At 46.3% G+C, this 16,254-nt stretch overlaps 1 protein-coding gene across 2 annotated transcripts in view; it reads right to left on the bottom strand.

Annotated features, from left to right (window-relative positions):
• The window catches only part of LOC144169090 (alcohol dehydrogenase [acceptor]-like), a 265,828-nt gene that overhangs the window by 161,266 nt on the left and 88,308 nt on the right, over positions 1-16,254 (bottom strand). The window contains exon 1 of one of the 2 annotated variants that reach the window (XM_077698097.1): positions 5,508-5,905. The exons of the other annotated variant lie outside the window; for it this stretch is intronic. Within the exon in view, the coding sequence (XP_077554223.1) occupies positions 5,508-5,646 (139 nt within the window). The 5' untranslated portion in view covers positions 5,647-5,905. Of the gene's footprint in view, positions 1-5,507; positions 5,906-16,254 lie in introns of those variants that run through there. 2 annotated transcript variants of the gene reach the window in all.

The following is a 16,254-nucleotide window of genomic DNA, read 5'->3' as shown; positions in this document are numbered from 1 at the left end:
TATTGGTTGAGTTAAAATAATCATACGCGTTCCCGACACGTTTCACGCGATTTCAGAATCAATCCAACGGAAACACCAAGTGAACCCCACGATGCGCCGCATCTACACAGGGTTCCCCTCGCGGAGAGGTGGGCGCATTTTTTACTGGGCGTTTTCCCAGCTGATAGGGGTGCTATCTTTCGTCAAGCGCGTTGGTGGCTATGCAATGCGAGCAAAGTTTGCGAAGACGCGCCGGTAGTATGCGCACAGTCCGAGAAATCTTCTAACGCCCTTCTTGTTTTTAGGACTTGGGAAGTTCGTTAAGGCTGAAGATTTTGCCGGGTAAGGCAGGACACCTACGGCGTTGACGACGTGGCCCAAAACAATCCACTTTAATCCAATCCAAATCCAAGCCAAGCCAATCCAATCCAATGCCCCTCGCGAGAGAGTGTTATAGCGCCGAAATCGCGCCACCACACGAACGCGTGATGTTGACGTCACGATCACGCCACAGATGTTAGCGACCGGATCGCGCGCGAACGACAAATTGGGCCCATCTCCCCGCGAGGGTGACTCGAGTAAATGCTTCGCATAGGGGGTGGGTGTATTGCGTTAACGTTTAGCGTTTGGGGAGTTGCTGGTAGTGAATGCATTGTATCAGCAGCTTCTTGACGTAGTTTGAATGAGTCAAGGAAATTTCGTCATTCTTGCGTGTTTCGCTTTGTTTACAAAGCAAGAAACGCAAATGCTTGCGGAGTTGTTAACTAACTGACTGACTGACTGACTGACTGACTGACTGACTGACTGACTGACTGACTGACTGCAACAGCTTACTTGCACGAATGCTTTGCCCTGTGGAGAGCCAATGCACTCGCCATTTGTACAAGTGCGGCACGCACACACACAGCTGGCTGGCGCCGCATCTTTTCAAAGTGCTACGAGTTGTGCAGCGCCTCCGCCAGATGGCGCCACGGGTCCCGCGACCGAGGGAAGACGCAGTGAAACATCCCCCTCGCGAGGGGCACGATCAAATGCAGAGCATTTCCGGGGGCGCACGACGTTAAGTAGTTTGCGTTACGTTAATGTTGTTGCACTTGTGGCAACTGCTGACGAGAGAGCGCTCGTCAGCAGTAATTTGAGTGAGTCAACGATATAAGGCGCGTTCGTAGCGTCCCGTTCTGTGTCGGCTTTGTGGCGCAGTGGGTAGAGCACCATGTACATTGCGTTCCGCCCGCAGGGTCCAGGGATCGAAACCGGGCGCCGGATAGTATTTTTTTTATTAGCAGGGGCAACGACGGTGCGGACTACGGGCGTCAACGCGGGTGACATCGTGAGTTACTGAAATGCTCTGCATTTAAAAAGGCTTTAAAGAAATGCAATGGGGCAAAGCACCTGGTGAGGATCAGATAACAGGTGACCTCTTGAAGGGTGGTGGGCAAATTGTACTAGAGCAACAGGCATAAACGCAATGCCTGATGACCGCGAGTGTACCGGAATCTTGGAAGAACGCGAACATCATCCTAGGTCATGAGAAAGGTGACATGGAGGACTTGAAAAATTACAGGCCGATCAGCCTACTGTCAGTCGTCTGCAACGTACAGCCGGTAAAAGGCTTGTCTATAACACAGCGTTCGTACTCTCAGCCCTATCCTGCCCCACCGGAGCGGGATTTGAATAAAACTACTCCGGAATTCTGAAGTATTAGCCTTTCGCGTTTGCCTCCGACATGTTTGGAACGAGTATGTTTCGGCAGTTTGCGGATGTAGCTGGTTGAAGTCAAAATCGCTGTTATAGACAAGCGTTTTACCGGCTGTACTTACGAAGGTAATCGCTAACAGAATTTCTGCCGCCTTAGATTTCAGTCAACCTAATTAACAAGAAGGGTTTCGTAAAAGCTATTCAACAATGAACCATATCTACACGAACAATCAGTTGATCGGGAAATGTGCGGAGTATAGGAGGTATTCAACACGAAGCCGACGATTTCATAGGCATGCTCAAAAAACTTTCCAAACTCTTCAAACAACTTGTTATTTCAAATAATAGTAAAATTAATAAAATAATAGTCTCTAATTAGTTTTTCCCCCCAAATATTAACTTTCTTCGTAACTACCACCTTGGCCTGCAAGATAACAGGAACAACAGTTCCGGCAAAAGTACGCTTTACTTTCTTCTTCCTTAGATTTAAAACCGCCTGTTTTATTTTCCACTTACCTAATTGCACACTATTCTTCGCGTTTTCGTGGCACTTTGTTTAAATTTGTGGTCAGAAGAAGGTTTTAATCCAAGCCGATAATGAAACAGAGGTGGGCGCATGATGCAATTGCGGTCCCACACAGACGGCCTTGATTTGAGCCGCACAGACGCTAGCACCAGTTTCCTCTCTAGTGGATATTGTAGGAAACACTATGCTCCTCGTTCCCATGCTTACCTTGTAGCCATGCCGCAAAGGCGCTGTAAGCACTGCAAGTACTATTGCCGCCGCAGTAGAGGGCACGGAGGTAGAGGGTGTTTGGTGCTGAGCGCAATGCGGCGCGTATTCGCTTGAAGCTGCTGCCAATACTTGCGTGGGAAACGCATGCATGCTCTGTAGAGTTAATGATGTTTTTTTGAAGAAAACGCGCGCACAGAAGTGGAGAAAAAAAAAAGCCTGCTGCTTAACTTCTGATGGCACTGTATAGTTATGCATTCGTGGTGCAGAGGCTCGAGAATCGAAGAATGAGCTGGCCACCAAGAACACGCTGTTATTTGACGCAGTTATGGCTCAGTCATTTCGCGGATTTCTTGCTTGTAACAGACAGTAAATATACCACCACAATTCGTCTGCAGTGATATATGTTAACTGCAAGCATTGGGTGGGCTGGAATAATTAATGACAGTTATAATATTCACAAAAATTAGGAAGTTAGGCAGCTCCGGCCATTCAATACGCCACTTTCGCTTGCAGAAGAATGTTGATGGCTCGATTCTTTTCATTTTTTTTCGCAGGCACCTCGTTGCTTGTAGAACCCGAGAACCCGAGGGATCGGTTTTAGGTCCTCTGCTCTTTCTTATTTACATTAACGACCTTCCGTCTCTCGTATCTTCAAACATCCAGTTATTTTCAGATGATTGTGTTATCTTTCGCAAAATTAACACTGACAAGGACACTAACCTACTTCAGTCCGATCTTGACAAGGTAACTAACTGGTGTAATGATTGGCTTATGGAACTAAACGTGTCTAAATGTAAAGTCATGCGCATATCACGAGTACTAACAGCCTCCCTGTGTACTATTTGAACAACGTTTCGTTAGAGCCCGTCAATTCTTATAAATACCTTGGTGTCCACATTTCAGCTAACCTGAATTGGATGCTTCACATAGAACATATATTTAGCAAAGCTAACCGCATGTTGGGTTATCTGCGCCGTAACTTCTCAAACTCCCTATCCTCATGGAAACTTTTGCTTTATAAAACACTATCAGGTCAAAACTCGAGTATGCTACGCCAGTCTGGGACCCATCCCGCTATAATCTAATTACTGCTCTTGAAATGGTACAAGATAACTCTGTTCGCTTCATTCACTCCAACTATAACCGTACTGTAAGCATCTCGTCCATGAAATCCATCATCGGGCTTCCGTCTTTAGTTTGGACCACTTTTCGTCCTTACATTGTTTCACGAACTATACCATCATCCAACCCTACACAACTAACTCATTAATAAACCGCAATACATTTCTCGCCGAATCCATCACGCTCACAAAGTTGGCATCGAACTTAGCAGCACGCGACATATTTCTGAATCGTTCATCCTCAAATAATCACGTGATTGGAACCGCCTTCCCCCAAGTGTCGTGTCCATAATGATAACCGTTTATTTCACAATGCGTTAGTTAATATTGTATAACCAGGATAATTTGTTTTGTTACCATAGTTGCTGTATTCTCATGTGTTATTGCTTTGTTTTTGTAACCCACTCCCCTCTGCAATGCCTCTGGCCTTGAGGGTATAATAAATAAATAATTATATAAATAAATATCACAGCGGTACTTGCTGCTAGCTTCACCATCGTCAAGTGCTCCGGACGTTATTCGGCTTCTCTAAGAAGCTTCCCCTCGTGTCTGGTTTTTTTGTACTTGGATGTCTTGGGGTAGCAAAAACAAGCAAAGATTATACGTTGCTTGAAAACTGTCATGCTCTTCAGTAAAGCTAATGCTGTTTACGTGACGTCGACGCAAGCATAGGAAAAAAGCCTAACTAGCCCGACCTCGAAATGGGGCACGGGATCATAATGTAAGTACGTTCGCAAGTTAGAAGTTGGGAATGTTTTCTCCTTATTTCTCAAAAGCAAGAAAAAACCGGCAGTTCACATAGAGCCCGCCATTTTCAAACTCCTGTTTAAGCAACAAAGAACCGCGTTGCTGGAACAACACCGTTTATGCTAAAGCGTTTTAATTTCAATTACAAGTTCTGGACGCCCCCTGCGGATTACTCTGAGAAGCTCTTTGAACCACAGGTGAGAAATTTTCGCTTCCGGTCGTCTGACGAGAAGTCTACACAACATGAATACTTGCAAGACACGCTCATGCCATAGCATAATTTTCCCTGGAACAGTTGATAGTTTTTAGTGTGATCAACCACTTAATTCAAAATTTAAATTTAAATTTCTATTTCAATTATTTCAAGAGTTCTGCTACAATTGAAGAAGGTGGGTGTGGCTGCTTGAACTATGGTATCACTACACGTAACTGGCGTGCCATGAGGTATGAGTGCTGTGCGATGTTATACAAGGGAGTCTAACAGACTTATATCCAAATTTATTGCACTATCGTAAAAATATGAATGAATTCTGCCTATTAGTGCATTGTTACAAATGTTTGGCCAACCAATAACAGTCAGCTCCACATAACACCCTGGCTTCGTGACTCTTCTGTGGGTTCCCCATTTGGAGCAGAATGTGCGACGCTGCAGTTCTTTCCATTTTTCCAGTTTCATGAATTACACGCTTGAGACGATTACTGTAACTGCTTCGCATAAATAATAACCTCAAAGTTATACAAATAGAAAATCTCACTCACAACTTCACGTTCAGCGAGAGATTGATGCCGGGCGGAGAGTCCCCCGGCTTTCAGGGCATTTTTACCGGCAGAGGTCATGGCGTGTACTTGGTCCGTGAACCCTGCCGGTCAGTCCACCGCACACAGTTCGCCATAACAAACCATCCGTTAACGTTCTATAGCGCTTTAGCGAAAACCGATTATTGGCACTAAACTGTTTCAATTCCGTCAGAAGTACCGAGAATTTCGCCGAATGTTGTGCGCTACGGCCTACTCTATCAAAACCACGTTGAAATCCGCTTTATTAGAAGTGTATTCCTAAGAAATATAAGAAAATTGTTTTAATTGCACTAAATCGGTGAGTTCTGTTTCGTGTTAAAACAAGAATTGCGTCATTTTAAGCAATATCACAAGTATGGCTGTACTCGCCAGCTTGCAAAAATTTTTCAAATAAATAAATAGGGATTATCAAGTACGTGCCAACTTACCTATGATATAATCATACTCCGGCAGCAGTGTGCCTTGCTCGTAAAACTCGAGTGGTGGAGTCTCCACAAAGAAAATGACCAACGACACATAATTAAGAATGCTGAGTAAAAGATTTGGGTGATACGGAAAAATTGACATTGCCTCGCTACTCTGCCACTGCCTGAGGAGCACGTTTCTAAAACATCTATTTTTGAAATATGCGGCTCGTTACTTCGCGCATGCGGGTAAATATCTTTGACAAAGTGCAAAAGGCCAGCGGCAGTGTCATGCAACTGCGTTTTTAGTACTGGAGCTTTGTCTCTTGAGGCTATTTCCTAAACAGTCAGAAATCTGGGAGTGCACAGCTGGGATCCAAAACCACGAACCAAAATAATGACTGCTGAAGCAAGTAATGCATGTCTTCCTGCTTGATGTATACAGTGTGTGTTAGATTTGTTTTTATAGCCAAAGGTCATCGTGAGGGTCCTTTCCTCGAAAATCGATTATATTTTTCAAAAATAACGCACTCTATTTGTGACGCGCTCACGGCTCTGACGCACGGTGTTGGTGATGATGAAAATTCTGACTCTAAATGTTACCGCGTGCCGAAGTTTTTTTATTTCTTTGTAGAAGCTTTCCAGGAGGTTGTTTCGATTTTGATGAGTTGATTGGTGGGGTCTGACGTTTCACTTTTTACTGGGAATTTGCCGAATTATCTATGAATGAAAGTGGGCACACAAATAACGGAAGCAAATAGCTTAGTGGCGCTAGGCGGTAACTTTCTCGCGCGAGGTACGATTCGGTGAAATAATGCCAAAAGCTCGTTGTAGAACGTCGGTGGAATAGTTAACCTGTTCTATTCGGCTATTTTTCTTAATAGCAGCATTCAGAGATGCCAACTTTTTCCCCTTGACGAATTCACAGAAAATATAAGCGTAGACAAGCGCTTTTTTATGCTTAATGGGAGCAAGTATAGTCTTCACGTCAGGTCACCAGCTAAAATATTCCTCGGGGTATTTAAATCCCCTAGTGTGCTGGGGCTGCAAAAGCCTGGCGGTACTTAGAGCTATTTGAGTGCACCATCGCATTTGCATATATTTCTTTATATTTTGTACCTGTTTGCACAAATTGTTTAGGCAGGCCTTTTTTTTTTGCTACACCGAGTATGCGCCTAAATTTTGGATTTCGTTTGTAGGTTTCCTGCGAAATTACGGCCGCATGCAGAACGGCACATTCGCCAGCTTTCCCACAACCAGGGTTCCACGTGGGTGATGTATACGTGTTCTAATCACCTGATTTGACGTTCAAGTGCCAAGCGGCACACATTTCCTGAAAAGTTTTACATTTAGTTCCCTACGTTTTGTGAAGCCAGCAGATTGCTCGGGAAAGCTCGCGATTCCTGGTCGATCCGGCCGTGGGTATTTGCCAATCGGAAAGAAAAAAACGGCAACTGCAGAAACTTTTGTTCTACATTGTCAACGTACTTAGAGAGCACAAGATAAGTTCTACTCTTGTGCCGTTTTAAATGCAGAGCATTTCTTTAACTCACGATGTCACCCGGCGTTGTCGGCGTGCCTCGGCGTCCGCAACAGCCGTTCCAGGTGCGCCCTGTCCCCCACTCCTCCTCTCCCGCATCACGCTACCCTCCTCGCTCTCAACAACAGGTCCGCACCCCTCCTTCTACACTATGTAAAAAAATAATACTTACCGCGCCTGGTTTCGATCCCACGACCCTACGGGCGGAACGCAAGGTACATGTTGCTCTACCCACTGCGCCACAAAGCCGACACAGAATGCAGGGCTACGAACGCGCCTTATATCCTTGACTCATTCAAACTACGTCAAGAAGCTGCTGATACAGCGCATTCACTACCTGCGGGCGGAACGCGAGGTACATGGTGCTCTTCCCACTGCGACCCAAAACCGACACAGAATGAAAGGCTACGAACGCGCTTTATATCCTTGACTCATTCAAACTACGTCAAGAAGCCGCTGATACAACGCATTCACTACCACAAACTCCCCAAACACTAAACGTTAACGCAATACACCCACCCCTTATGCGACGCATTTACTCGAGTCCCCCTCGAGGGGAGATGGGCCCTTTTGTTGTCAGATCGCTCATCTTGCGAGTATTTGCATTAAATAAATAGAAAGAAGTTGCATAAAGATGTGTGTGTGTGTGTGTGCGCGTGTGCGTGTGTGTGCGCGTGTGCGTGTGCGTGTGCGTGTGCGTACGTGCGTGCGTGCGTGTGCGTGTGCGTGTGCGTGTGCGTGTGCGTGTGTGTGTGTGTGTGTGCGTGCGTGCGTGCGTGCGTGCGTGCGTGCGTGTGCGTGCGTGTGTGTGTGTGTGTGTGTGTGTGTGTGTGTGTGTGTGTGTGTGTGTGTGTGTGTGTGTGTGTGTGTGTGTGTGCGCGTGCTGTAGTCATCCACGCATCGATGAACGGCGTTATTTATTAGGTGGGCCCAGGAAAAGATGCACTTAAAGAGTTAGGTGCATGAAATTACACCCTTGCGTGAAGATGCTTTTTCTCCAAGTTACATAGTGGAAACCTCTCTTTTAATGCGGTTATGGCAGAGAAATATTTATTCGTTCCGTGGGTAATTGACCGTTTGATTTTCAAAAAAGCTATAATCATTGAGCATGTTTTCGTCGGTTGTTCGGATGCTCTGTTGCTGTGGTAAGTGCTCCAACGTACGTTACAAATGTGCCTGCCTGTGGATTCTCAAGGCATTCGGAACGTGCCTCTAGAAAGCGAGGATGGTATTAAACACCGTGATAATGCTTCTTCACGTAGTGGCTGCGAGGTACTCTGTCTGGCTGCGAGGTTCTCGGACATGGATGTGCGTAGCGAAAGGCAGTATTTCAGAGAAGCATTGAGTCCTAAATAATGTATTGCAGGTATGGAATCCTTTGTACAGACTTTTAAAACATGACGTCACTCAAAGCAAGATCTTCGCATTTCAATAAAGGTTCACTGTATACTTTTCTTTCGCGTGTCCTCGGCATTTTGTATTCGCCAAAACAGGCAATAGAGAAAAAAAAAAGCGGTGATAGCACAGATAGCTTCTGACCGCTTCTGTGAACACCCGGGTTCAAATCCGATCGCATCAAATATGCGTTTTATGATCTTCAAAGGGCGGTCATTCTATGGAGGGATTAGAACAGGGACAAGAACGTCACTTTTCCACAAAATTGGGAACTTTCGCCTGCTGCCTCTAAATGGCATGCGCACGATTGCTTCTTGTATTTACTGCTGAGTAGAACATAAACAGGTATTTAGCATTGCAAGGAAAATCCGGCTTGCAAAGAACTGAATTTTCTTTCTAGAACACTTGGATTTGATTAACTTTAGCGTCAAAAAATTCCCCAGAAATACAGATCCACAACTTAGACTAAGCGACGTATGACTGAGTGAGTGGTTGACAAATATTTATAAAAATAGCTTTAGTTTAGGGAAAAAAGAATTTCTAGCACGTGTTCCTTACAACATAAGAAATATGTATAGAACACTTTAGGTTATTGCCCCAAAATTTTGCTCTATGACATACAGAATAAAGTGCCGCCATCTCAATACCGAAATGTCACGACCTTATTCTTCTGAAGAATTTTTCTGCTCGTGGCCATATCAAACTCTTGGTATAGGTAACAAACACTCTCGATAGGTTATCTAAGACGGGTCTCAAGAAAAAAAAATAAGTGAGGGGCGCTGCCTGTTTTGTCTCAATATTATCCCCATCAGCATCGAGCGTAACCATTGCAAAAATTCCACAGCGCCATTAGTAGACAGAAATAAAACAAGGAAGCTTATTAAAATATTACAACATGTCACATGATGTACTCAGCAATACACTTATAGAAACAACCCTCCCGACGCACGAGTTAAAATAATTCTTGAAAGCAAATTCGCTCTTCTAAAGGATGAGTGCCAGGCTTATATACAAATAAATGACATCCTAACAAAAGCAATCACAGACTCAGCAGCAGCTGTGGAGTGATGATGATGATTAATATTATTAGTGAATATTAATGGCCCAAGGCCAACTGGGGCAAAGAGCGCCAAAATTGTGGTTATGTATGAGGGATGAAGACGTAGACACTAAAATTCGCTCATTAAGAAAAAAAGAAAAATCGCTAAAAAACAACGAGAATGGCTGGTCCACGTCGGGATTATGTGTCATATGAAATTATGGCTAAAAAGTTCCCTTCTGCTAAATATTTCAAAACACGCTCGGCAGAAAACATGCGATCGTCAGACAGGAAGAACGATGGGTGTAGTGGGATGTGTAGGCTGTATAGTAATGGGAAGTGTTTGCGTCGTGTGTGTCAAGAGCCTTGCATTGAATTAGTACGTGAACTTCGTGTAGGGCCTCCCCGCACCTGCTACACAGCGGTCTTGAACAACCCATGAGCAGATACGAGTGTGTGGCATGTGTGTGTGCTGTCTGTAGCCTAGCACAGGCAACCTCTGTGGATCAGTTGAGGGTGTCAAGTGGTGCATGATCACAAGTGTGGCGTTATTAGGCGTAGTTTGTTGTCTGTCTATTCACTCGACTCATTGTGCCACGTCTTACAAAGGTGTCGTCCTATGTGAGGCTTGAGGTCAGTGTAGGATACTGTTGTTAGGTGTCATTGTCGGCTATTACAGAGTGTCCTGGTACTCAAAAGAACGTTATTTTAAGGTTTGATGCATATGCAGACATTATAGGCCTAAAAATAACATTATTGACAAAGATTTTAAAACACTTTACGGATGCAAGTGCGCGTACAACGCTAACAGAGTCCGTGTAAGCGATGTATTTTAAAATTTGAAGGTGGACTATGTGGTTTAAGACAAAACACTGTACTCTTTCACTTTGAATATACTGTTACGAAAGTTTATTGCTTTAGTGACATGGAGTTTGCTCCATGCGCAGCCCAAGGCACAGCCGTAGCAGTCCTAGATACGCCACTGTAAAACTCACCACAACGGTACTTATCTTGCAGAAACAAGAAGTGCTGCTTAATCGAAGTTCTTGGCGACCTGTTTCTGCTAAGTTGCGTAAGACAGGTCACGCGACACAGTGCGGAGTTGCTATGGAGGAATTGAATGAAGATGGGTGTCTTGTGGGTGTCTGAAAACGCGACTGCTCGTTCAGAAGTTTCTTTTCTCACTCTAACAGAAAATGACAGGGAGACAGATGAACGATTTAAAAAGAGTTGCTGTGAAGGTGTATCACTAAACATCAAATTAAAATGATGAGTTGTCATAGACATGATTTTTGAGGCATACAAAACGTACATCTACACCATCTGGTGATTTAGGGACCATTTATTGTACTCCACATACAAACTTTGGACAGGGCTAGTGCGGAAGGTGCCACACGCAAGGCGAAGGCCTAAATTCAGCACTGGGTCGAGCATGTGTGGGGCCGTATTTGTTGCCTACCCACACACGGCACTGCGGTAATCCAGGCGAGATCCCACCAGGGCGGTATGAACACACAGGAGTTGCTTGTAGGAATCATAGGATTGGTGGGAAAGGACTTCAGGAATTTTCAGAGTTTTTAGGCATTTTTGCGTGAGCTGTTTGAAGTGTGGAACTAAAGTTAGCTTGCTGTCGAATATTAGGCATAAAAACTTCTGCACCTTTCATTAGGAATCGAATTGCTATTAAGAGTAATGTCTGTGTCCGGATGGATCCCGCGCTTGTTGGAAAACACAACTACATTTTTCTGGACTGCGTTTGAAACCATTGTTTTCAGCCCAGTCGGCAGGTATGTTGACGCCAAGCAGAATTTGACTTTCACATGTTGACATATTACATAATATAGAAGATATCTGGATGTAGTCTATATAAAGATACTAAAAAATTGTAGGTGGCAATGCCCTTCCAAGGAAGTTCATCTTTACTATGAAAAGAGTGGAGCTTTACACTCCCCTTGTGGCAAGCGACTGCGCTCCCGTCCGTGTGGGTTGCCACTTGATCCGCTAGCGGTCTAGTAAGTGGTGGCGGCGGCTTCGGCTGCGTCAGACAACCCATGGTGGGAGGGGGGGGGGCAAAGTCCGACTCGTCGTGCTGAGTTCCTCCCAAAACCAGACGCCGCTTTGCCCTCCGTGCGAGCTGGGTCGCGTACCACCCCAGTGGTAAAGAGGCGTACCTCTTTCGCGCCTCTGGGGAAGTCATGTTGTCCGTTACCATAACATTAATGATTTGTTTGTCTTGTTTTAACTTTTCGCAAGCTGGAGAGTAGGCCGTGTGGGGTCATTGGCAGTTGGCGCATTTGAAGGTTTCTGATTCGCAGTTTTGCGATGGATGGTCCTGCTCGCCGCACTTTCCGCAGGTAAGTCGTTCCGCGCCGGAACCACTGGCACATAAAGCAGCGGTGCGGGTTTAATGTGGGGGCGGACATTACAATGTTTAAAACCTCCGTTTACGCATTTTGGAAGTGTGAGCCGCTGAAATGTTAGAATAATGTTCTTTTTCATGACGTTTTGGTCATGAGGCGCCTCCGCGTAGTGAGGCGCCTCACAGCGGTCACGCCCTGATTTCTCAGGCCTCCCAGCAGGTGAGCATCTTTCTCATTCATGAGGTCTCGTTCCGAGATGACACCTTGACAGCTCTTTGGGCTCCGATGAAATGTCACCCTGATTGTCGACGAAGTCACGAAGCTGCCCATGCCTCCTGTCCAGCCCTCAGCCAAGAGAGGACGATCTACAAGTATAATAGTCTGAACAAGGTTGACTACCAGGCAGCAAGAGAAGCGGTCATTACTAGTACCGGCTCCAAGCACCGTGGCACCAAGATGGCCCACGGGAAGAGACGGGATCAACAGCCCAAATTGGCTGCAGTCGATGATTTCACCGACTGCTCACCGCTTCCGTCTCAGCGATTAGACAATAGCGGAGCCTCAATCGCCTCACCTGCTTCTTGCATGGATTTTGCTCCAGAGACTTCAACACGAATACGGCTAGCGTGCAACGGTCCTCGTCGAACTCCAACAAGCCGGCAGCAAGAGCAGCCCACTCACACATCAAGCTCCTCATGGCAAGTGCTGTTTAATGCTGTACCGTCTCTCTTGGCTCCCTTCACGTCTCCAGTGGTGCGTGCCATCTTACAATTACTTGATCTAGTCGCTCCTTTCATGCAGCAATAGTATTGAGAACTGGCACTACAATGCGGTTGCAAAATATCCGGAATCAGGCTACCATAGTTCAATGGAATGCCTTCCGACTAAATTCACGACTATCTGATCTCCGGCAATTCTTCAACAAGTATCGTTTCCAAATAATTGCAATATCTAAATCTAACCTGCTCGCTCAGGTTCGGATTGTGGCTGGCAGGGGCCGAAGGAGAGTCCTATTGGCGATTCGAAATGATCTGACATTTGTTGTTCACAGTGTGCCCTCTGACTCTTCTAATGAGTACGTCGCGGCCACGGAGAAACACAATGACAGGAAATATACAGTCATCACAGGCTACATGCCGCCACGAGCGAATTTCGACTCCAAGCGTCTGCACTCCAAATTGGTCAACACGGCATCACCGCATGTTTTTACGGGTGATTTCAATGCACATCACCCGGCTTGGGGCAGCAGAAAAACAACACCTCGGGGGAACCGCCTTCTATACATCGCTAGCGATGCCGGATTACACATCCTAAACACGGGCAGCGCCACATTAGTCCATGGAAAAACATCGAGTTCTTTGGATGTGACAATGATTTCTGTCTCCCTGGTGACATCCGCGTTGCGGTTTGCTGATGTGGATCTCTTCGACAGTAACCATTTTCCAACCTACACAGTAATCAAGGGAATTGGTAACGGTCCGCAAAAACTCACAGCGTGCCGCACGAATTGGGAGAAGTTTAGAGATATCCTGGAGGATGGCAGTGCGACTTTTACCACGCATGAAAAGTTTGCTGACGCTATCTTTAACGCGAGGGATGCGTCCGAGAGACGTTGTTTGCTCCCAAAAGAGGTATCAGCAATACACAGCGAGTACGAGCGCCTTCGTTCCCTACGCAGGAGAAGAGAGTGGCGAGCACGCAAGACGACATCTCCAGACGACATTCCAGCTGCTTGACGTGCGCAGAAACATGTCCAAAAGCCCATCAGCAAGCTCGTTAAACTGCGCTGGAACCAGTTCTGCTCTCGGCTGGATCCACGAAAGGCATATGGCAAATTGTTTGCACCTTAAGAACCCCGTCAAGTCCGCTTCACCCGTTCTCAATGGTTGCTCATCAGAAGGGCGTTAGTGAAGCGAGTGCTGTAGAAGCATTTTGCACGAAGACCACCACTCCGTCCTGCAACGTTGTGATCTTGGAGGTGTCCGTGTTCTGCCACTCCTCCCCAAATGCGACACTGAAGGATGAATATTTTCCCATTGAAGAGCTCACCAGGGCGTTGAATAATCTTAATTTGTCTTCTTCGCCTGGCTCTGATGGCACCACGTATTTGGATCTACGCCACTTGGGCCCAAAAAGCTCTTCAGCAGCTCCTCTCCCTGTGCAACAAATCATAGCAGGGAGGGCGCCTTGAGGCCAGCTGGAAAATTACCCGGATCGCAGCCGTCCTTAAACAAAACAAGCAGGCAAGAGATACAGATTCCTACAGGTCAATTGCACTTTTAAGTTGTATTGGCAAGGTGATGGAGAAGATGGTGTTAGAACGGCTTGCTTGCGACCTTGAAAATCGAGGCGTTCATCCATCGCAAATGTCTGGATTCAGGAGAGGACGAAGCAGCACTGATAACATACTTTCCTTGGTTGCGGGTATCTCGCGACAAAACGCAGCTGGAAATATCACAATAGCTGTCTTTTTTGACGTCAAGGCAGTATTTGACAGCGATGCACAGGAAGCTATCCGAAGAGAGATGACGTTCGTAGGGCTGTGACGACGTATGTTCAAGTGGTTCTGCGATTACCTACAATATCGGTACGTCTATATGGTCACCAGTGATGGCGCAATTACCGAGCATCCTGTCACACATGGAGTTCCTTATGGCGGCGTCTTGAGTCCGACTCTGCTCAGCATATGCCATATACGCCTGCCAACGGTTCTTCCCCAAGGCGTCAATATTTCGCTGTACGCAGATGACATCTGCATCTGGGCCTCAGGCAAAAACCGCCGAAACATTCGCGCCGCACTTCAGAAAGCGATCCTGACGATGCGAAAGTACCTCAGGTGCGGCGGGTTGATCTTTTCCCCTCAGAAATATGCAGCGATTTCGTTCACACGGCGTGACGTCTCACGATATACGCTCAATGTAGAATGTACGCAGATACCCTATGTTAAACACCAAAAATTTCGCGGCGCCGTCTTTGACGGCTCGATGTCTTCGACTCCCCATATTCGGCAGTTGAAAGAAAGGCTATCGTCTTTCGTGCGCATTTCGCGCATGCTGAGTGGACAGTCTTGGGGATGCTCCGGGTCTTTTCTTCTTAGACTCTATCAAGCACTAGATTCAGTGCTGGCTAGAGCTCTACGCGTGTGCCTGGGTGTTCCCAAATTCACATCGACAATTGGAACATTGCGGGAAGCTCGGTGCCTGTCTGCGTAAGTGTTTTGACATCAAGAGTGCCTACGAACGCCTGTAAGCCATGTCACTCGATGCCATGCGCATGATCAAGCCGCCATTACTGCATCGCATGTAAAAGACTTGCTTTCAGCCAATTTTCAGTGCCCTGTCAAGCTAGCATTGCCACCGTGGATACTCGAATCATAGAATTTATTAACGAAAATTCCCGGAATAAGGAAAACGTTGTCCATGCCCCCACCTGACTGATGTTTTTCACACTTGAATGTATATTTGCCACGTAAGCAGACCACATGCACGTGAATGCGGACGACTTAGTGACAGCAGAATCATCTGCCATTGGCGTGTGGATTCTGTGGGCCCAGTGCACAATCAGGAAAAAAACTGAGCCACAAAACATCATCCACCGCTACTGAGCTAGCGGCTGTAAGGGCTACCATTCCTTTCATTGGTGCACATCATGCTCGGCGATGGGTGATCTTCTTGCATTCACGGGGTGCTTTGTAAGCTCTGAGGAGGCTGTCCAACCACTGAAATCAGCTTGTGTGTGAAATCAGTGAAATACACACAGCGGTAGTGCGCGGGCCATCACATCATTCTCCAATGACTGCCTGGTCATTCGGGAATAGAAGGAAATACTATATCTGATGCAGCCGCCAGAGCTGGCCACTCTCTGCGTAACACGACACAGCTTCCTTTCTCTCTAGAGGATGGTTGTGCCCTTATCTATCGAACTGGTTGGAGTGAGCAATTGTTGAAGTGGCAGCACCCTCGCAGCGGATATCCACCTCTGCATAGAATTGACCCTCTCTGTAAATTCCGTCTTCCACCCGACCTAACTAAGGCGTGTGTAAGGCGTCAGCGTTTGCGTCTCAACGTGACTTACACCCGAAGCTTCAAGTTCAAAATAGGGTGGGAAGATTCAACACTGTTACCCACGTGCGCTGTGCGCGAGACTACCGAGCACTTGTTGCGTATATGCCCGTGATTTTCCGCTGCGCGAGTAACAGCGGCGGGTTGCCTGTATCGTGTACGACGTGGAGCAAGCCTTCAGTTGTATCGCTTTGTTGAACCCTGGGCCAACCACAATGACTCATCTTTAGGGACAAAAATTCTTCTGCATTTTTGCGAGATTATGGACTTGACAAAACTTTGTAATTCTTCCATTGTGCGCATGGCTACATCTGTACGCGTTTGCGTCGTCATGTACGCTTTGACTCCTTTTTGTTGCTAGGCGCTCTGCGCGTCC

This window comes from Haemaphysalis longicornis, unplaced genomic scaffold (genome assembly GCF_048455015.1).
Source record: "Haemaphysalis longicornis isolate Haplotype H1 unplaced genomic scaffold, Haemaphysalis longicornis Haplotype H1 scaffold_2, whole genome shotgun sequence".
Taxonomy (NCBI): domain Eukaryota; kingdom Metazoa; phylum Arthropoda; class Arachnida; order Ixodida; family Ixodidae; genus Haemaphysalis; species Haemaphysalis longicornis.
This window is presented reverse-complemented; position numbering and strand designations above follow the sequence as displayed.